The sequence below is a fragment of the Pyrgilauda ruficollis genome, unplaced genomic scaffold (genome assembly GCF_017590135.1).
Source record: "Pyrgilauda ruficollis isolate IOZ18807 unplaced genomic scaffold, ASM1759013v1 scaffold16, whole genome shotgun sequence".
Lineage (NCBI taxonomy): Eukaryota > Metazoa > Chordata > Aves > Passeriformes > Passeridae > Pyrgilauda > Pyrgilauda ruficollis.
Window position 1 is genome coordinate 7,415,348 of NW_024514764.1, and position 22,132 is coordinate 7,437,479.

At 43.3% G+C, this 22,132-nt stretch overlaps 1 protein-coding gene across 4 annotated transcripts in view; it reads left to right on the forward strand.

Moving 5' to 3' along the window:
• The first annotated feature begins 5,328 nt into the window (after positions 1 to 5,328).
• Positions 5,329 to 22,132, forward strand: part of MYH11 (myosin heavy chain 11) — a 54,697-nt gene continuing 37,893 nt past the window's right edge. For all 4 annotated transcript variants that reach the window (XM_041462721.1, XM_041462722.1, XM_041462723.1 and 1 more), the window contains exons 1-3: positions 5,329 to 5,460; positions 11,434 to 11,792; positions 16,321 to 16,477. In XM_041462721.1, coding sequence (XP_041318655.1) covers positions 11,451 to 11,792; positions 16,321 to 16,477 — 499 coding nt within the window. In that variant the 5' untranslated portion in view covers positions 5,329 to 5,460; positions 11,434 to 11,450. The remainder of the gene's footprint in view (positions 5,461 to 11,433; positions 11,793 to 16,320; positions 16,478 to 22,132) is intronic.

The following is a 22,132-nucleotide window of genomic DNA, read 5'->3' on the forward strand; positions in this document are numbered from 1 at the left end:
TTCTGTGTGGTATTTGAGAGTGTTCAAAGTAAACATTTCAATCATTCTTTTTAAAAAGAAGATGCAACTTTCAGATAAGTAAGGGAAAAGAAATTGTAATAGAAAAATTGAAGTGATTTAGAGGGATAGTTGTTTTTAATTCTCCAGAAATGGGGACTATATTTATCCTCATTCCAGCAAACAAACAAGAGTAAGTTTTTTCCATCTGGAGTTGCTATAAATTGTTTGGTGTAACACTGGGTATATGGGAGGCAAAGGAACTTCTGGGTTTTTTTCCCAAACAGCATGAAACTCTAAGTCAGGCAAAGCTAAAAATAAAGTTGATAGGAGATTACTGATTCTCAGAACTCATTTTTAGCTGAGGTATTTACATGTTTTGAAATGGTAATTTATTTTAAAAGCCAAACTTGCAGGAGTACATAAAAAATAACATCTATTTTTTTTCTCTTCTCATTTTAACAAAATGCATAAATGTTAAATATATCCAGTGGTACTGAGAGGAGTTTTGTATAACTAAATCCCTAGAGGCAGGTCCTTAAAAGTCTTTATTGTTAGATAAATGGTAGAGTGGAAGGAGGAAGAGAGGAGGAGAACCTGCAGTTTCTGCAGTTGCAAGGACCCCAAGTTGTGAATTTCACACTGAAGTTTTGCCTTTATCTTGATTTGACCCAGTTAGCATTGCAGGGATACTTTTTATTTCTCCCAGCAGCCTGCACTGTAATGTGGAATTGCAGAGAGGCTGCATTATCCATTTGAAGCCTCAGCAGTGAGCTCATCTCCTCTGTGACTGGCAGTGCTGGCAGCTCCTCGCTGGCTGATTTGTGAGTGTCTCAGGACTGCTGCCAGGAGGGGAGGACCTGTGTTTGCAAATAAACCTCAATCAAATCCATCTTTAAGTCCTCTGCAGCAGTGGCAGCTGACCACTGGATCAGGCAAGGGAATCTCTCTGCTGTGTGCTCACACCTCTGTCACCTTCAGCTGCTGGGCTGAAGAGCCATCCCTGAATTTTTAATTTGATTTTCTGGAAGTTCAGTGCTAGACCTGTGTTTTTCCATGAAGCAGTGGATCAAATTGTTATGTATATTGGGATTCTGAATTGTCTTTTCAAGGGCAAAGAAAAAGGCTCTGAAAACACAAAAGCTCAAACCTTCTGTGCTATGCAAATGTTTCAGTGTAACCAAAGGCACTGCTTCTGCTTTCTGTCTTCCCACCATAGATCATTCAGATGCTACCCAGGTGCCATGGAGCTCCCTGGGAAATTAATTTTTATTGGTAGAAATTAAAAAAAATCCCCCAGGCTGAAGAAGGCAAAGGGATGTTTGGTACCTGCCCTTTCCCAAGCACACAGCTCAGCAGGCTCCTCTCTCCACAGTCAGGAAAGCAGAGGCTGCTACAAGGACATCCTTCACAGAGCTTTGAGGTAAAGATGTATGTCTGAAATCAGAGACAAAATACATTTGATACACAGGGAATCTTTGGACTGTTTTCTCTGGGGATTCACCCACTGGACAGTGGGTGGAATTTGGTCTGTTTGCTCTGGGTGTAACTTGAATTTCATCTAATTCTCCAATACCCTCACAGTCACATCAGGGGGTTAGAAAAAATCTCGTTTCAAAGTATAATCATTGTACAAGCAAACTAAAGGCAAATTAAAGTGTATTTCTAGTGATGTTTATTTACAACAAAGCTTTGAAATATGCTGTGAAAATATACTGGTCCAATCATATTATTAATTGTCTAGCATTTATCTTGTCAGTACATGAAATATGAGAGTATCTTTTAAGATGCTAAAACACAGCAAGTCCTCTGAATGTCAGACTGCCTGCCTTGTTACTGGGTGAAGAGGAATTGCAAATCTTTCCCACATGGATGCACTTAGTATTCCTTAAAATTTTAAGGTGAGATCGATATTTAGATCAAAATATTTCACAGTCCTAGAGTCACAGGTTCAGGTTCTAGAAGAAATTGCCGCCTAGCTGAGCATACAGAAAAATTATTTTCTTAAATTCGGAAGTTGCATAATTACAGCCTGGCATGTCTTGTATTAACTGCCCTTATTATTTTTACTGACAACAGAAAATTAAAAAAAAAAAAAGATACAAGCATATAGAAGTTTAGGGTCTTTAAACAGCAAAATGAATTTGTGAGTTTTGTTGGAGAAAGAACATTAACCAAGAGCATTATGGAGGGAATGCCATTAAAAGAGGCTGTTTGTTGTCTAAGCACATTATCACAAGTGAAGGTGACAAGGAGCCAGTGAAGTCTGGTGTGGATATCAGATCTGGAAAGCACTTTGGAAGAACTTAACCCACAAGTTTTAAAAATAAAAAATTCTTCAAGACCAAATTTTTGCTCTCCCCTTGAAGGAGAGCAAACTGTGTCTCTCGACTGCAGCTGTGCTGTTTCAGAGGTTTCAGTTTCTGTCCTGCACAGAGGAGATTTTTTGAAGCTTTATCAGCTCCCCCTGAGGAATCAGTTACGTTTTCCTTCCTGAGCACCCTCATGTCAGGCACCCAATCTCGGTGCCACTGGATCACTTTTCCGGAGGACTGATTAGCCTTGGGTAATCACCTTTAGGAAAAGAAACCCGAAAGGTTTGTTCACACTTGCAAATACACCCTTTCAGCAGCAGCTGATTCAGACCTGCTCTGTGCACTTCTCACACTTCACCTGACCACCTGCAGCAGCGTGAAGCACAAACATCAAGCAGCTGGTGAGTGTTTTCCCTCATCAGACTGTTCCCAACATTGATTGTCCTGGCTTGGACACAGACTGTCCCTCCTGCTGCAAGGGCACAGCTTGACGCAGGCAGTAATCCACCACTACAATTACCTGTTCTAATTACACCTGTCATCTTAGAGAAACATGGTTGGTAAAACTTGAGTAAAAACATTTCTAAACAAAAAAAAAATTGCTTACCTGATGCCTTATTTAACAAACTAACATCACCATCTGTGCTTTTCTTTTTTCCTCTCTCTTGTGTTCAGGTTACATCATGGTAAGGCAGCTAAAAGTTCACTTCTTTCCTTCTTGGGTCCTCTTTCTTTTCCCCAAGTACAATATTTACAGTGCAAATTCAGTAAGGAAATATTTAAGGGTAGGCTGCTTAATGCTTTATTTTTTTCTAGAAAAGTAATTAAAACAAATAAATAAACAAATCAAGGCGGTTCAAACAAAGCTTATTTTCTTGTCACAAATTTATCATCCACTGGAAAGCCACAGCTTTCATTTTGAGGCAACTTTGGTTTAAAGCAAACACCACAACTTTCAGGAGCCCCCAACCAGGCTGTCAGATTAGTATATTCTTACATTAGCTTTTAAGTGGAGGTTGGAAGCCATGCTTATACTCATCAATTCCTACCCCACATGGCTTGAGAGTGCAACTCTTTCAGTCCCAGCAGTAAGCAGTAATATTTTTTTTTACTTTCCAGCTCCATTTAATGTCACATCATAGATCACCCTCCGGCACTGCTGCCGTTAAACTCCCTCCTCGGGCAGCAAGCCTGCGTGTGCAGTGGTTTGCAGACCAGCCAGAATAATTTCCACTCCTTTTTAAGCTACTATTATAATGTGTCTGGTTTTGTGAAACAGCTGCATGTGTTTAAAAGGAACTTCTTAGAATAACATTGATGAATGTTAAAATGATCATACTTTTCAGAGGATTCCCTTGCATTTAATTGTGTTTCTAATTAAAAGCTAAGTTTGTAATCAAGAAACTGCAGGAGAAAAAAATAAGATAGGACGAACTACCCTGCCCTGTGAGGAACTTTCTGCTAACAAGGACAAGTTTCTTGGATTTATGTGGTGGTGATCATTTCCCTGGCTTTGCTCCAACAAAGTCACACATGCACAGGTCTGATATGGCGCTGCTGGGTCCTGGAAGGCTCTGCATGGCTCCGTGGCAGCCCCACACCACTGCAGACACCAACCCTTCCTCTGGCAGGACGGTCTGTGACCTCTGGGACTGTGTCACTGCCCTGGCAAATCTGGTCTTCTCCAGCTGAGGCCCAAACTTGACCCCACATCTGATATTTCTAAAATGTTGCAGAGTAGAAACCAGAAACCCCAGCGCTCTTTCCCTCTCTCCTCTTTGTCCAAATTTTTTCACCACTGGCCAGAACTACAAGAAGAGATTTCAGGTCTATCACACCTGAAAGTTCCTGACCCACTGACAGCAGAGGTTTTCAGCCCAGCCTCCCCTCATAGGTATTTTTTTAGGATGATGAGACCAATATGAGCTCCATCCATCTTCCCCAGGAGGGTTTATTTTCCAGAGAAGACAGAGCTGTTGATGTTAAGAGAAATAATTTCACTTAGGCCTGTGCTCTGATCCTTTGGGTATACACCATATTTAGTCTGTTGCTGAGAGGGGGTTGTTTCGGTATTTTGTATTTGGCACGTTGATGGGAATTCCTAGAGGATCCTAGCTTTCCCTTTTTGGGATATCTCCATCCACAGGTCCTACTGCACAAGGCTGTTGGCTACAAGGGGAGGAAGGAGGGGGGACAGCTGGGGACTGAAGGTTTGGGGGGTGTGAGGAAGGTTTGATGAGGACCAGAGCACTCCCTAACCCCTGCAGGTCTGGCTCCCAGCGCCCTGTCCTGCTCTCCCTGCCAGCACACGGTGCCTGCTCCCTGTTCTGTGTGTGCACCCCGGGGACTGTGCCCCCCCAGCTCTTCACCACTTCTCTTCTACATTTACGGGCACAGGGAGGTATTTCTAGGTATTTCTTATATATGAACAAGTATTTACAGTCCTTTCTCAAGAACTGAGCTGCACACTGGATTGCAAAAGTAACTTAGGCAAATCTGATGGGAAGGTGGCAAACAACCCTCTCGTTTCCTGGGGGCAAAGGAGGCTTAAACCAGCCCCAGGCTCCAAATGTCACATAAACACAGGGAGACCCAGAGCCACTTCCACTCACACAGTTCTGCTGTGTTAGGAATAACCCTCTTTGCCCAAGCAACCCCTGAACTCAGGGACCTAGCTCCAGCAAAATGAGTGGGTAGGAAGCATCCTGTGCCACATGGCCCGTGACCTGTCCTTTGCCCTTCTAGGCACAGGGCCATGAGGGGCAGAGAGACTGCCAAGGCAGGAAGGAGTTAAAGGTCCATCTGCTTTGTCAGACAGCAGGGAAAAAGGGTGAAACCCTGAACTTGTGATTTAGGGGCACCCCTTTCATACATCTTTTTGAAAGCCAGAACCAGCTTGCTTCCCTAAAAAGTGGCTCGGGGCAGGGGCCACAGCCCAGGGCCCTGCTGGGAACGAGCTCCTTGGCTCAGGCTGTTTTTTAAGCCAGGTACCAAAAGGATTTTCCAGCAGGACGTGGTTTCCAGGGCCCCTCCCCACTGACAAGATTCTCCTCCTCTATATAGGGAGGCTGCAAAGGCAGCGAGGACTTGGGCTGTCCCGGCTGGTGGCTGTATCTCCAACTCACTCTGCTCCCCCCATTGGACACCTGTGAGTACCACGGGGGGCCAGGTCCCTGCTGGGGACCGGGCTGGGGGCTCACAGCTTTGGGAGGGGGACTCTGGCACCTTAACTCTTACTCTGCTCTGCAAACACATCCAGAGCATTAACCTGGGGATGGGAACAGACCTCTCAGATGTGCTCGGGCGATTCATCCTGGTTTGTGTTACTGCTTGGGTTCTGCTTGAAATGCACATGTGCACGCTGAAAGTGGGCACAGGTGTTCTAGCCTGCTTCTGGTCACTGCTAGCACTGCCATTGCTGGGTCGAGCCTGAAAGACACCAGCTGCAGAGAAGGAGTCGTGCTCTGAGCTGGCAGCAGCGCTGCCACAAGGTGCAGAGCAGTGCAGGTGGTCCTGGCAGCTGCTGCAGGTAACCATCACTCCTGCATTTGGGAATGAAAAACCTGAGATGCTGATCTTCTTTAATGTTCCTAACCTCTCAGTCCTAATAAAGGACTGCTGAAAGAAAGTGCAACCAATTAAAAAAAAATTCGGTTCATCAGTAACTTGTTCTTTAAAGAGGAAAAATGCTGAAAAATTAGAAGAAGGATAAATGGCCCAGCATTACATATGTATGCTTTAATATGCTGGGAACAAATTTGAAGCAAAAATTATCTGACAATTTACTGAACTACAGTAATTTCAAAGGTGGCATGCCTTTTTTTAAAATGGAAAATAAAGCAACAAACTTATAAGAAAATCCCATAAGTAAATTAAAACGACAGTAGATGGCAGTGCAGAAAGCAGCTTCAGCACCATCCCAAAGGTTCATGGGCTTCTTTCACCTATATGTGCGTGTCTGTGTCTGTGTGCATGCACACCTGTAAAAATGTTGATATTTATGTGAAAGGCATACATGTTTGCATAATTAAGAAGCATCATGAGATATTTTCAATATAAGAGAAATCAGAAGGCTTGTCATTATCTAATACATCCATGTTAGTAAAACCTTTTTGTAAACTACACTTGTTGAAAGACAAGCCCACCTTGCCCTTCACTCCCAGCTGTGCCCTGACAGGCAGTTTGCAGCAGGATTGTCTGCGTGGACTGACTTGCTGAGCTCCCCAAGCTCCCCCTTCCCTGAAGCCTCTCAGGCAGGGGCTGAGCTGATGAACCCCCGAGAGCAAAGCTCTGATGAAGCTGTCACTTCAGTTTAGTGCCCGATTCTGCCCTGGCCGTGTTCGCTTGGATGTAAACAATGAATTTTATTATCTCATTTGCAATTGACACACTAGTCCCTAAAAGGTATTTGTTTTGAATTTGTTATCATTACATTTTTGCGGAACGGGGAGTATTGAGCAGAACATCTCCATAAAAGGCAGCGTGGGGATGTATGCAGAGATCCCAATGCTTTGGAAATCACAGAGACTTATTAGTTGCAAATCTGATGGCTTTTAAGTATGTTAATTTCAGGAGAAGCCAAGAGCTACAGACAGCTTTCCAACTTGTGCAAACAGTAAAACTATGGATTATTTGTGAATTATAATCAATATACAGAATTTTATTCACTTAATAGAATGCCATTACAAGAATTTGAAATAGCTGGTGTTTTCCAGATAATTTTTTTTTTTCCCCCTTCCTTTCTGGTTTTTGCAGTTTATAACACTGGCAATAACTAGGGCAAGTAGCTGGTGTTTTCCAGATAATCTATCTTTTTTTTTTTTTCCCCTTTCTTTCTGGTTTTTGCAGTTTATAACACTGGCAATAACTAGGGCAAATTTCTTTTGAAAATTAGAAAATTAATCAAGTGTTTAGTTACAGTTATGTAGTAAATCACATTTAAAAAGGTGAGAAAACTTTATTATAAAATGAGGCACTTACAGAGAATTTGATTGAAGTGTATGGAGAATGCATTACCAAAAAAAAGTGAAAGGCCAGGAGGGATTGAGAGCAGTTCTCATGATAAAGCTGTCAATGCTAGGGAATTCCGGTTCCCCACACAAGGTTAGAATTCACCCCTAGATTATCTTTTGATTGTCTTTTTTTTCCAAGCAGTGGTCATTTGGATGATTCAGCTACATACTGGAAAAGTAAAAGATAAGGAAACTGGAAAGGTCATAGTCAAGAATTACTGTAGCCCAAATAATGCAGTTTGAGTCAAGAGCAGGTTACTGCTGCACTCTTCCATCAGAAACTACTCATGAGAGCAGGACTTGGTTTTTTTTAAATTGGTTATATTTTCCTCTGTTGCAATAATTATTCCCTTTACAGATGTAATAAGGCTTTATATTGACATGCACATCCTGCAGAGGAAGGGAGAAGTGTCCTTTATCTTTTCCTTAGGAAAAAAGCAGTGTCTCCAAGCTCTGACTCAGGAGGCAATTCTGCTTGGCCAATAACCTTTTAATTAAAGTGCACTTCCTGGGAATATTTATATTTCATCCTTGAAATAATATACTCAGGATAAACTAATTATAAAGACAGCATTCAGCTTCAGTCGTTAACATGAAAAGGGAAAAGACAGTGAAGGTCAGACAGATATCTCCATAGATGTCTCCACAGTGGATCAGCAGACAGGAATAGCTGTGGAAGTATCCATGTATGTTTGTGTGTTAGACAAGTACAACAAATGGATCAGGTTAGGTGTAATTTGGCACAATTTTAATGCAAGAAACTTCACATCAATACTATTTTTGTGATTGCTTTTCCTCCTCCCACTCTCAGGATAACTCCCCTCTGGGTATAAAGTGTATACTCATGTACATGATTTGGGCTAAATGGATGAGAACCTCCTACCACCTCTTGCACATGGATTGGGGTCTCCATTTCTCTCAGCCAGTCCTATGGGTGAAACCCAGGAACTGGCTAAAGGGTCGATTTTGCCTTCCCAGGGAATGTTCTCAGCAGGCTGTAAGGAGTCTCTCCCCTTGGCCAATATTCCCAGTATCAATCAGTGCAGTCTTGATCAGAGATGGACCAGAAGATATAGTGCCAATTATTAATCAGAAAGCTTCAGCATCTCATTAGCAGCTCATTAGTCCTCACCAGGACAAATTTAGTTGAGTTTGTGGAGCTTATATCCTACCCCTTTCATTCAGATGGAACACCTTCCTTTATAATGAATAAAATATGTGTGAATAGTGCACATTAATTAATAAAATCAATTATTAATAGCCATTAATCCACACTTCATAACTGTATTTCCTTTTTTACTGCAGCAATAGTCAGAAGCTGCTAAAACTTTATCCTTCGATTCCAGCGGTTCAGTCATGAAAAGTTCTTTTCATGAATCCATGTTTTCTCCTCATTGTGTTTCAGAGTAGTTCTGGGATCCAGACTGTCTATTCACTAGTTCTTGTAGGGGATCTATTCTTACCATATTCAAACTAGTCCTAGTGTTTGGATCTAGGGAATAAGAACCTGTATTTCCAAGTTCTGCAGTTCTTTCCACCTTATATACCTTCCAAATGGATCTTGTTTTGAAAAAGATTGAATTTAAAACTTTCTGCACCTTGCTATTTATGTACAGGAAGAAGTAGGAGAATGCAGTTAAATGCAGGCAGACCAGCTCTGAGTTTCATGCTAGAATCTGTGGAAGATGTTTTTGACTTAGCATGTAACAAAGAAAGGAATTTCTCCTTGGTCCTTGGGCAACAGAACAGACAAACCTCTGGGACGTCCCTCTGTGACATGCTTTGTAACAGGCCAACAGTTTTAGCTATGGTTGGGTTTTTGAGGTGGATGGTCAGGATGATTTGGCAGTTTGATTTTCATCATAATTTTCTGTGGGCAGCCTCAAAATAGCAGGATTTCACCCCATGAATCTCAGCTCTGCAGTTCAGTCTCACTTTTGGTGTTTCTGAGAGCAGTACCTAATTCCTGTTGATATAAAAGTGCTGTCACCTGGCATTTAGCCACAGGCAGCACTATCCAACCTTTCTGATGCTTCAGCAGGCCATCAAGCTCTCTTGTGGCCACAGGATGGGCTGAAATCCCCATCTCCACTTCTGCAGCAGTTCCTGCCATTCTGCTGGGGCAGTGGGGTGGAGAATGTGCCTTGCCTGTTGCCACAGCAGTGGGAGAGGCCAGGGCAGCTCCTGCTGCTCCCTGAGCCCCGTGCCCCAGGAGCCGCAGCTCTGGGATGGGCAGAGCTTCCATGGCTCGCCTGTGCAGCAGCTTCCCCCTGCAGCCGCCAGCTGGAGAGCTCAGCAGGAGAGAATACCATCTCCATTATTGGAACTGTGCAGCTCTACCAGCCCTCTTGGCAGCCAGGGAGAATTTTCTGCCTTAATCCACACAGAGGTCAAATAGTTTCCTCTTGCTCTCTTCCAAGAATCTCCTGGGAGCGAGCAGAGGGCCACATCCTACAGATGCTCCCTCGCAGAGCCTCAACAGTGGGGACACTGCTCAGGGGCCAGTGGCAGTGCACGGGTCTCCCTCACACATTGCACCCCATGGATTATCTGGGTGAATTGTCCTCTTTGGGATTTCCAGGCAAGGCTCTAGAACAAGCACATTTAGCTTGTTCCTTTTTTTTTTTTTTCTTTTTCTTCTTTTAAGACAAGACAATTGTCCCAGGAGTTTAAAGAGCTAAGGCATCTAATTTCCACTGGATTTCAGTAGAATATCATCTAACCTTCTTAGGCATCTCTAAAAATCCTAGTTTTGTTTTTAAGCTTCATGTCACCTTCCTCATGATCCACGTTTCCTTCTCAGACCCCTCATACAGTGTGGCCTTGCACAAAAACCTTAATCTGTGGGAAGGCTTCAGGGACAAATATTTGGAAAGCAAGCTCTGGTACTCCCAGAGCACAGTGTGTCCATTTGGCTACATACCACAGAGCTTGGTCCTTACAAATATTGTCCTGCTTATGGGTTGACTGCTGACATCTTTAGCAGTCAGTTCTCCAAGCTCCCTCCAGATTCATGTTTGTTTGAATGCTGTAAATATTAAACTCATTCTCAATAAGGAAATGAAACAGCCTCTGTCTCCTAGAAATGTTTTTCTTGGGCACACACTATTTGTAGCTCTCCCCAGCTCTCCTCTCTGCTCCACTGCACAGCAGGTTTCCCAACCAGCACACTCTTTTTGCCCTGGAGCAAGCCACAAATCCCCTGTGTACTCCTTCCTGCATTTAGACCTGTGCCCGCATGGGACAGAGCAGAGCACTTACAAAGCTCCAGCACTATCAGCACTGATCTTGCAGCCACATCCAAACTTCAGTGGCCAGAGCAGAAGAGCAGCTGCCTGCTGTCTCAGCAGCATGCAAAGCAGCCTAAACTCTCCCCTGTTTTCACCTATGGGGCAGATACATCCAGCTGCTTTATCCATGTGCAACTGCATGACACAGATCCATCATCCTTCCAGTCTGACCATCATGGTTCAGAGTATCTTTTAGCTGAGGCAATTCCATTTCTTCTCTCTCATGTGACAGACGTTTACCCTTCAGAAATTATCAGCTCCTACTGTCCGAGCCTTGGGGAGGGGCTAGCTTTAAATTACTTCTCCTTCACCAGCAGTATTGACAACAACATTTTTTTCTCCTTTTTTCTATTGACCTTGTCTTAATCTTATTCTTCTGCAAATGAAACAGTATTAAGTGATTGAAAATAGTCCTTTGCAAGAAAGGTTCATTTCTGTCCTTGCTGGAACACAGCCTGGGAATCATTCTTCCACTGTTTATTTCATTATTGCACTGATATTTCAGTATGCACCCAACAGCATTTAGGTGATGGGAAATTTTGTGTTTGTCTGAATTCAATAAACTTTGTGGTGGGCAAGAGCTGAGGCTGCAGGAAGCTGAGGCTGCAGGAAGCTGAGGCTGCTGGTGGCCCTGGTACAGTTCTGACAGTCTCATTGTACAGGCACTAAGTGTCCACATGGAAATGTGAGATATGACACAGGACCTGTGGTGCTTTGGACCTACTGCATGGCAGATTTGACAAATGTGTTTTGTCTGGAATGTCTCCACATTTGCCTTCCTTTATCTCTTTAAAGCAGAATATTTTGCTTCCTCAACAGGTGTCTGCTGAGTCAAAATGGCTCAAAAACCTCTCAGCGATGATGAGAAATTCCTCTTTGTGGACAAAAACTTCATCAACAACCCACTTGCCCAGGCTGACTGGTCAGCAAAGAAACTGGTTTGGATTCCATCAGAGAAACATGGATTTGAAGCAGCAAGTATCAAGGAAGAGAAAGGGGATGAGGTGGTAGTTGAACTGGCAGAAAATGGAAAGAAAGTGACACTGAGCAAGGATGACATCCAGAAGATGAACCCTCCAAAGTTCTCCAAAGTGGAGGACATGGCAGAGCTGACTTGCCTCAATGAAGCTTCAGTGCTGCACAATCTAAGGGAGAGATACTTCTCAGGTTTAATTTATGTGAGTAGACCCAAACACACACAGAGCATTTCCCATTGCATGTGACCATGTCCCACGGAGAGCGAGGTGGATCCCAGCACTGTCTGGGATACAGGCCTTGTGTAACACTGCCACGCAAGTACTAACCCCCAGCAATGGCATCCTAACCCAAAAATGCTCTAAGTTCACTTTATTCCCCATGATTCTCCTGCTTCTTTGATAATTGCTTCTTTACTTAATGAAATTAAAACACATGAAGGTTTCTTTCACAACATTTACAGATTCTGAAAGAATATTGTTGGATTGGAAAGCACTCTCTGATAGGGGAACAAAATCTGAGTCCTGCTCTGGGGAAAAAAATTGATAGGGACTTTTAAATTAATTCAATGTAAACCTAAAAAAAAAAAAATTTCCAGTAACTTGCAAAAAGAGCATACAGAAAAGGCAAATCATGTAGTTTTACTCAGGCAAAACTCCCACTGAAAGGCAGCTGAAACGTTCTGGTCTGGTAGTGCTGGAGTTAAACTTTATATGTGGATAAAGGGACAAACCCACTGGAATTCAGGCAAGAGTACTTGCATGTACCAGTGTGTCACTGAGACAAAGTCATGCATCCACTAAACCTTTTTGTCCCTCATGTTGATCAAGTTGCAGATCAGACAAGCCTGGACAAATTATAATTTCTCTATATTCATGTGAGTTATGGCAAGATTATTCTATCTTTCAGTCTTCACAAGTACATTAACACAAGAATACTTTAACATTGATAACCCTGTAATCTATCCACATCAACAGTTAGCAAACAGCACAGTAAGAAAGCCCAAAATTGTTCCAAGGAATTTAGCTGTTATCTTTGATTTTACATGAAGGATCCCTCTGCTGGGCTGCAGAAGTTATCTATAGTTTCAATCTATGAAAAAAATTTACTTGCATGACAGACCACTGATGAGTGAAAGAAGGTACAGAGCTTAAGTAGAAACAGTAGTCAAGGTCTTATTATGAGGAATGCTAAATTGGAAAGTAGGAAATTAAGCAAAAAGTAAGATAGTTATATGGACTACAACAAAGAAACTACTTATTTGTTATGTGTAACTTCAAAGAGCTAACCTCAAGATCTTTCCTTCAGGAAAGTACTGAAATGCACATTATCAAGTTCCTGAAAGAAGCTAGAGTTCCCATCTTTTTGTTTTTTGAATGTATTGGATTTTAGGTTTGCAGGTGAACATGTGGACCCATGTGCTATTATATCAGAACATGCAGCCTTAATGACTAAAATAGACTTTTTCTGAAAGTGTTCTGCATTGTTGCAAGAATTAAAAGAATTAGTAGAATGTTAGTGGGATAAAATGGGGGATTGGGTATTTCTTTGTTGTTGTTCTCAGCAACACTCTGCATAGCTGTTCCAGGGTTTCCATTATGTTTACTTTATGGAATTTTCACTTTCTACAGAAAGAGGAAATTAATTTCCAAGAATGGATAATGCAATTAGAAATCAAAGAGTTCTTCATGGAGGCAAAAATGGAAGCATACCTGAAATTAAGTTTTCTTTCTCAAGACTACATTTTAAGATGGCAAAAATTTCAAAGACATTAATTTGACTTGTAGTGCAACAAGTTATTTGTATTTTCAGTATGCAAAACCTGCTTGAAACTGCCATGCTTTACACAGTGCTGCCCTACTAGATGCTGCCATACCTTTTTAGAAACAGAGGGGGCCTCTAAAGAGAATTTAAGTCTCAGCCACTTGCAAAACTAACTGTAAACAACCATCTCCTGGCTTTGCCAAGTGTTGCCTAGTTTGCATCCCTTGGAGTCCCACATATTCAAAGAAAACATGACCTCAGCATTTTTCTCTCCAGAGCATCACTGATGCAAATGGGGATTCCTAAATCTGCTAAAAAAAATAATAAATCCAGCTGGAAAAAGAAATCATCTCCTCCTTGTATTTACATTATATACTATTCAATAAAAAGATTCAGTGCAGAAATTCACAGGGTGACTGTACACTAGAAAAACACTCTGGCCTTTTGCTTCATCACAGATAATTAAGGTAGAAGAGCAAGAAGAAACATGAGCCACTAACTCATGTTTCACATTGCTCAGAACAAAAAGAATCTGCTTTATCCACACAAAATTACCCCAAAAATTATTATATAGGCATGAAAAACACAGCAATGCAGTGGATTTGAGAGTAGAATCAAATTCCTTGTATTCATAGGCACTACTTGTTCAGTCTTCACTTAATAGTGAAAAAATGATGTCTTTGGTACATAAAGCTAAATATGCATGCTGGAACTCTTCTGCCCAAACCTAGATATTTACAATGCTGATGTGTATTTGTGCCAGTCCCTTGTAAATACCCAGCAGCAGCAATCTGAGGGATACCCAAGCTCAACACTCCCATGGAAGTATCCCTTAGGTATTTCAGATTATGTTCTTCCTCCAGACCCTCTGGGGAGAAATTCAGCCATTCTCTAGACAGGCTGTGCCCCAGGGAGAAGGATTTAAGGCATGGAAGCTTCAGTGCCCCCACTTTCCATCACACACTTGGCCATGTCAAAGTATCATCGATATTAATCCCACTCCCCCAAGTCCTTGCAAAGCATGCACCTAGAGCTACAATCAGCCAAAACAAGAGGGCTTCATTAAACTTCCTGAGGTGACAGATCATGTCAGTCACAGTCCGGTTAGAAAGGAGGATTCCTGAACTTCAGCAGCTCCAGCTTTTGCTCTGCCTTAATAGCCTGCTTCTTGTGCCTCAAAATCAGCTCTTTAAAGCTGTGTTACTGTGCGCCTGGGTGTGCAAACAGCCCTGCGTGTGGCAAGGCAGGAAGGGCCTCGAAGTCTCGGGGAAGGGAGGCCTAAATAATTTCCTTAATTTCCTCTCCTGATTTTTTCCTTGGGTGGGGATGATTAGTTGAGTGCATACAGTAAATCTATTTATACTACTAAAAAATGCCTTGCTGTCCTTACCATAAGGGCCTTGGTGGCCATTCTAGGATAAAACTGTCGCTTTCCAAGTGTGTTACCCTGGCAACACTAAACTCATTTTGACATGAGCAGCACGGTTTCATTCTGCCCCGTGCAGTTCCCCACCGAGGGGCTCAGCCTGGCGGTGCTGGGACCCGGTGGGATCTGAGCTGGGTTTTCCCGGGCCGGGCTCCCACAGGCCCAGGCCGGGCTGTCGGTCCCCGCAGCCCCCGGAGCAGCCCGGCCGTGCCGGGCCGGGCTCGGGCCCTGAGTGCTGATACCATATAAAGTGCTCGCTGTGCCGGGCCGTGCCGGGCCCTTCCCTATTATGGTCAGGAAAGGGAAATCCCTGAGCCCGGAGCCGCGGCCCGGGGAGCGGGGACAGCTCCGGCCGCGCTGGGACACAGCCCCGGGGCTCGGCGTGGCACCCACAGGGCCCCGCTTCACACACACGGCAACAAAATCAAATAAATAACAATAAATATTCTTTTTAAAAACCAAACAAACCACTTCTGCCTATGTCAGAAACAGCATAGTTCCATTATTTCTTTTTTTTCCACAGGCCAGTTTAAATATCACAGTACTCCTGCCTGATATGACATACACTCTCCTAATATGAGAATTATGTTCTCATAACTTGGGTGTTTGTTGGTTTGATGGGTTTTTTAATTTTTTTTTTTTTTGGGGGGGGGGGATTTAAATTTTCTTTTTTTAAAATTAAATGGCCTTGCAAATTTCTTACTTTTAGCAACTGTTTGTGAAATATGGTTCTTCATCTAGTATCATATGGTATTACTTCTGGTCCAGGTCAATAGCTGGAATATTTTGAAATAAAGGAAAATTTAAAATAAATAAATAAATTAAAAACCAAGACAGAATGGATGAACACCTATCAGCTGGCAGCCAATATTCTTGTTTGTTTATGTATATATTTTTTATTAATACCTCTATTAAATTCTAAACAAACCACATTTTTCCTTAAGTTTCCTGCAGAAATAGTCATGCAGTAAAGGCATGGTTAGTCTCTCAAGGCATCTATTTGGAACTTGAGCAATTTTATTTAAGGACTCTCATCAATCATCAGTGTTACATGGTGTTCATAGAAGCTTTTTCTAAAAAAACCCTTCAAACATCAATACAAGCTTCTTACCTAGGATTTCAGTTCACAAAATTTGATGCCTACCTGAGCAGATATTTACATCATATTCTGATAAGAAAATACACATATAAATATTCATTATTACAATTATCACCATACTCTTATGTGTGATAAAGGTATGGGTTATGTATTGAAAATAACTGAAGTTAAGGAGCTCTAACATCAGGCCAGAGTGTTTCTATACATTGCTAAATTCACCTGCTTTCCAGCAGCTCCCTTCTTAGCAATAATGATTTGTGCACTTAGAAACCACCCATGCACATACACTCAGAAAATCTCTGCTTCCTTTGTTACCCTGGGCAGAACACAAAGGAGCTCTGCCGCTGAAATCCCATTAATTCCCTGCAGCCCATGCCTGTGTTTCCCAGCCTGGACATGGCACGTGATGTTAAGCCCAGCTTTTATTTGAATTCCCTTGCAGACTTACTCGGGTCTCTTCTGCGTTGTGATCAACCCCTACAAGCAGCTGCCCATCTACTCAGAGAAGATCATTGACATGTACAAGGGCAAGAAGAGGCACGAGATGCCACCACACATCTACGCCATCGCCGACACGGCCTACAGGAGCATGCTGCAAGGTAGGACAGCCCCTGCAAGCCCTGCCTGGGGGTGCCACCAACACCTGGGAGCTCCACGTGTGCCCTGCCTGGGGGTGCCACAAACACCTGGGAGCTCCACGTGTGCCCTGCCTGGGGGTGCCACCAACACCTGGGAGCTCCACGTGTGCTCCTGCAAGCAGCCAGCCAGGAAAGAGCTCTCACAGAGGGCAGCGCTGCCTTTCTAGAAGTTTCAGAGGAATTCTTTGGCAGGAACAGCAGTCCACAAACGCTGTGACTCAAAAAGGAAAAACAATCCTTTCACCCATCTGTGTCGAGGCATGTGGGAAGGTTTCAAAGTCGAGCAAATAGTTTTGGCAAATACGGGCATGGAAAATGCTCCCTCTCTACTAGTGGAGACTATTCCAAAGTTAGCTGTGAGCGCTGCTGGATCTGTCAGCATTGCTGCCCTCTCCCCCCAGCAAAGCAGATTCAAACAGAGTTTTGGGGCTACTTTCCCTACAGCCTGATGTCTTGAGCCCTGAGTTGAGATGTGCTGTTTCCCACAGGGATGGCAATGGGCAGCGGGAAAGCAGTCAGGCACCAAAGGGTGCAAACAAACCTCCAAAATTCACAGAGCTCTCCTCCTCCTGCAGTCACTTCTGACAGACTGAGGGGACTTTGTTCTAAGGGAAAACTATAATTTAGGGATGAAAAAACTGAAGTGGTGGATATAGGAGGCTGCAACACCTCCAGAATATAGGGCATGACTAGGTAGCATCTCACATCAACCATGGGTGCTACAGGAAACCAGGAGCTCTACAAAATATTTTGAAGTTTATATGCCCTTATAAGGACCCTGACCCTACAGAAATTCTGGCTGACAACTATGGCTCAGCAAGATTCACAGGCTTGGCCCTGAAGTTTAGGGCTTCCCAGGATTAGGACTTTTTCCTTCCTATGGCTTCTATGACATTTCTTTCCTGGAGCTACTTCAATCCTTTTATTTAAGTGGATCCCAGAAGGCAGAGCGACAGTGCAGCAGAGGAGGACCAATACAGCAACAAAAATATCCTGAAAACAGACCTTCCTACACACTATGTGATATAATCATAGTTATAAAAAACTTACTTGGCAGGGGGTTATCCCACTAAGCCACAGTCACATATCTGTGGTCCAGCTTCCCTCCTGAGCCCTGTGCTCTGCATCCAGCACTGTCTAGGGCTCCGAGCAGGCCCTGAAGCCAATCCTCCCTCTGATCCTTTATTTAAGCAGCAAGCTTGAGAGGAGATCTGGAAGAAGCTCCTGGCTCCTGCAGACCATCAGCAGTTGTGCAGGGTCCTGTATTTGTCTCTAGAAATGAGGTGGGGTAATAAATAGAAAAGGGATATAAACTGTCTGTAGGAAAGGGGGAAATAAAAGTATGACTGCAGCCTATGCTGAAACAGAATTGTCTTGTCCTGACAATACATGACTTTTCTGCCTAAAGTGAAACTAATCTCAGCCCAGATGAGCCTGATCCAAGCAGCACAGGGATGTCTCCCACTCCCCCTCTCTCTCTCTGACTGTCTCCTGTTCCTCCCAGCACATTCTCCTGAGCAGTGGGAAGCCACTGGAGTTGGTTTGCCCTCACTGTGGCCATTAACTGCACTTAGAACAGCATGGGTTCAGCTGTGCCTCCCAGGCTGGCTGCTGGAGGGAGGAGGCAGCAAGAGTGCAGGCTCTTACCAATTCACTTCTTTTGGGGCTCAGAATGATTTCCTGGCCCTACTAGCTTTTGGGGAGTAACTCCTCTTTATTCATGTGCCCGCACTGCAATTCTTCGTGCCAGCAGAGAGGAGAGGGAGAGCAAAATAAAGGAACAAGGAGGGAATAGGTGATCAGGTGAACCTTTAGGAGGATGCTCTTTCACTGCTTCCCAACCCAACCACGCACAGCTGGCACGGCAGCCTGCAAGTGGAACCGCCAGAGCTCCCAGCACAAGCCCAGGACACCCACGTTTTACTTGCACATGTCATCTTGGAGTCTCTCCATCTCTGAAGAGGGCCCCAGTTGCTTTTAAAGCTGTGCTTTTGTTTGTAAAAACCTACTCATGTTTTGTGCATGAAACTAAACCAACCCTCAAAATAACTCTGGTTATTCAGCCAAAGTTCTATTCACGTTGGGGCGGTGAAAGTGGGCGTCAGCACGGCTCTGAGTGAGCCTGCTGCACGCATGGGTACTGAGAGCTTCAGGGGGCTGAGAGCATATTTCCAAATGGAATAGAAACAAAAGTTCTTACCCATAAACATGGATCAGACCACTAAATGTTTTCCCTGTGAAAAGTCAGTACTGCTCCTTATCTGGAAACTTGCATAGTTTCTGCTTGCCAAAGTAAAATGTCGTAGATTCATGAGACTGAGGAATTATATCCTGGTATTTCATGACCAGGGCGACTTGGCCCAGAGCAATCAGCTTGTTCAGATGTCTCATGGATCCTTTATCTCTTGGTGAACCAAGCCTCTGTGTCTGCAGATCCTTGGTCCCACTGCAGGTTCATCAGCTGGGAATCACAGCCCTCCGCATTTTCACCCTCCCCTGTGTTGGCACAAACATCCAGCAGAAAACATGAGCTGTGCACACTGCATTCCTCCTCTGCTTCAGAGACTGACTTGGTTAATGTATTCATTAGGGATGATGTTTAACTCCCATCAAAGCTCTTCTGATAAAAACACTTAGCCACAGCTATCAGCAATCAGATAATCAGACTTTCTTCCAAATATGCAGAAAAGCTGACATCTCACAGGACACAGGAATTATCAAAGATGTTGGCTGGGCAAAGATAAAATTTCCACTTGTTTCAAGTGGTTCTGAGGACCTAAAACCCTTTTGCAAATCACAGTCATGCTGTCTCATGCTCAGCCAGGAGTGCTGGGTGTCTTGTTGAATCTGCTGATTACCATGTCACTAATGCAGTTTGATCCTTGCCCAGGCACAGCCGTGGATGCTCATCTCCAGCCAGAATGAGAATAAACTTTAATTATCTTTAATCTCAAAGACTGAGAATTCTACCAGAGCATTTGTGAGTGTGTCCCCAGGAGTTACCAGGGCTCTCTAGGCTGTGTTTACAGACTAGCTATGGATGATTACTGCTACACTTGGAGACTAAAATCATAAAACATTTCCCCCTGGTCATGCACCCTCTGCTCTCTCCTGTGTTTGGGATGAAGTAGTTCCATACAGAGGGTTTGATCCCCATCTCAACTCTTGCACTGCCAGCAGGATTCCTCATGCAGCCATGACGCAAAACTGCTCCAGGTGAAAGCCATCCCTGGGTTTTGCTGTGCTCAAGTGGGTCCCCCCTCCTGGGGCACAGTGTGGTCTGTGAATGCTGGTCACAGCAGCAAGGAGGAGGCAGTGCAGGCCAGGGAAGAGGAGCTGGAGGTGGCTGGATTGCCCTTCCTGCAACACTGCCAGCCTCCAGTGATGGTGAAGCTGATGCACTGCTCAGTAAGGAAGAGTAATTCTGCTGCCTAATGTCATCATCCCTGCAGAAACAAAAAATAAGTGATAGACAATACAAATGTGAAAAGTCATGTTATGTAGAAGTAGTAACAAAGTTTTTGTGTAGTTGGTTAAGCCTTTATTAAGTTTTCTGGCAGTAAACCATCATAGAGAAGATATATTACAGCTTTCTGCAGATTCAAGGAGATTATTTTCTGTGGAGCCACTTTTATGCAAGCTTGAGTTAAAAATGGAAAAACAAACAACCTGGTAGTTACTCGGAGGTATGGGAGGGAAACACAGTTCCCAAGGCCTTAGAAAAGGAGGCTGCTGTGAGAAGCCATCTGTTTACTGTGTCCTCAGCAGGACTGTACAGAAATGTCCCCTTCAGGCTGTGCAGTTATTAACAAATGTAAAGAAACAGTAAGTGAGTGGGGGGAAATGGTTTCAGTCTGGTTTTTTTTTCCTTTTATGGTAAAGCTGCCAACTTGCTGCTTCATTGTGATAAACCATCTGATTTTGTTTGTGATTAAGCAGAGCTAACTGGTCTATCAAGAACAGAGGGGCAAGAATTCTTACAGGCAAGCTGGAGGTGTTTGGTGAAAAAGTAAGCAGATTCCAGAAAGAAAAAAATCAACTCTGCTGCATGTTTAGGAAAGTTGGTGAGGTTTATAATGTAATTGTAGGTCTCTATGAAAAAAATTGAGGAGAAAATTAAAAATAAATGTTTAAACGTCTTATATAGACATATAGCATGTGAATGATACCTTCCAGGTAGGGTCAAATTTTCTTAAAAGGCATTAGCCGAAAAGATATTAGAATCTAGAAGACCTATTTTGTTGCTTTTTAAGTCCCGGGAATTATATTTAAAGAGTTTTATTTATACAACTCTTTCTCTTCTGACAGATCCAACCACATAAAATTGCAGACTCACAAAATAGGCCAGTCTTTTCTATATAGAATGAAACATTCCAGAACAGAAATAGGATTAATTGAATGGGAAGCCTTTGAAAGTAAATGAGACCAGTGTCTGCAGCCTAGGTCATGACAGAATAGGACTGGATTTCCTGATACCTTTCATCCTTAGAGTTGCAGTTAGAACTGATGCAGGAAACAGAATAACCTCTGGAATTCCCCCTCTGTGAGTGTGCACAGCACAGTTTACCAACATGAGTTTTCTCCCTTGATTAACCTGTCCCTGAGGACATTTGGTGCAACTTCTGACCTTCCCCATCCTTCCTCTGCTCTTACACATTCCCAGGTGCCCCTCCACAGGCACTCACACAAACCCCTGTGGTGAGCCAGCCTGGGAGACACCTTTGGGAGCCTTCCCCTACTGAGGAGCAAAAGAAGGGCAGCAATGGGCAGCAAAGAGTAGTGAGGAAATACTTGGCTTGGAGACCAGCTTTTTCTAATGTTCCCTGAGCTCAGAAATTCCACTGGCAACTCAGTATCAAGAGTCACTCTTATTTTCTTTATGATATTTATGGGTTAGTGATGCAATATCAATATATGCCCATGGTTTCTATTTACACAACAATGTATTTTTAGCAGAAGTTCTTCCATGCTCTAACTTTTTTAACTTAAAAGAAAGCCTAGCTGATAGCCTGCAGTGAAAAACAAACATGGCTCACAGCTCCTCTGCTCCCAAATGTTTATGTGGAAGAATCCTGCAGCGCTGATTGCTGGCAAATACCTCCAATAAAAATGAGGAATGAGTAATTTTGTACCAATTTACCAAACAAAGCAGTTAAGTGGCACCACTTGTTGTGTGGTGATCAATAAAGCAGTTAATGTTATAGCTATTGAGGAACTGGGAGTAAAACAGTAGTTTAATATCAATCCAAGCCGTTGCAGAATCCTCTAATGCTTTTCCTAGACTGGCTGTGGGCCAGGCAGCAGTTACAACTTGAGAGCTTAATAAATTGGTTTAAATAGGTTTAAATTATCTCATGGTATTTATGGCATACAGGGTCAGCAATAGGGGTGGGCAACCAGACAGGTATCCCTGCAAGTGACCCCACACACTGAGCAAAAGCAGCTCATGTCTGAACTCTGAGCAAAGGCTGGGGCTGGCTCTGCTTTGGATAAATATTGCCAAACCATACAGAAGCACTGGATTCTGCCTAATTATCTGCCTCAAGTCTCAAATGTGTAAACTAAGCACACTTTTCAAAAATGTGTTTGACCTGCCTGGGAATTATTTTCCTAAGT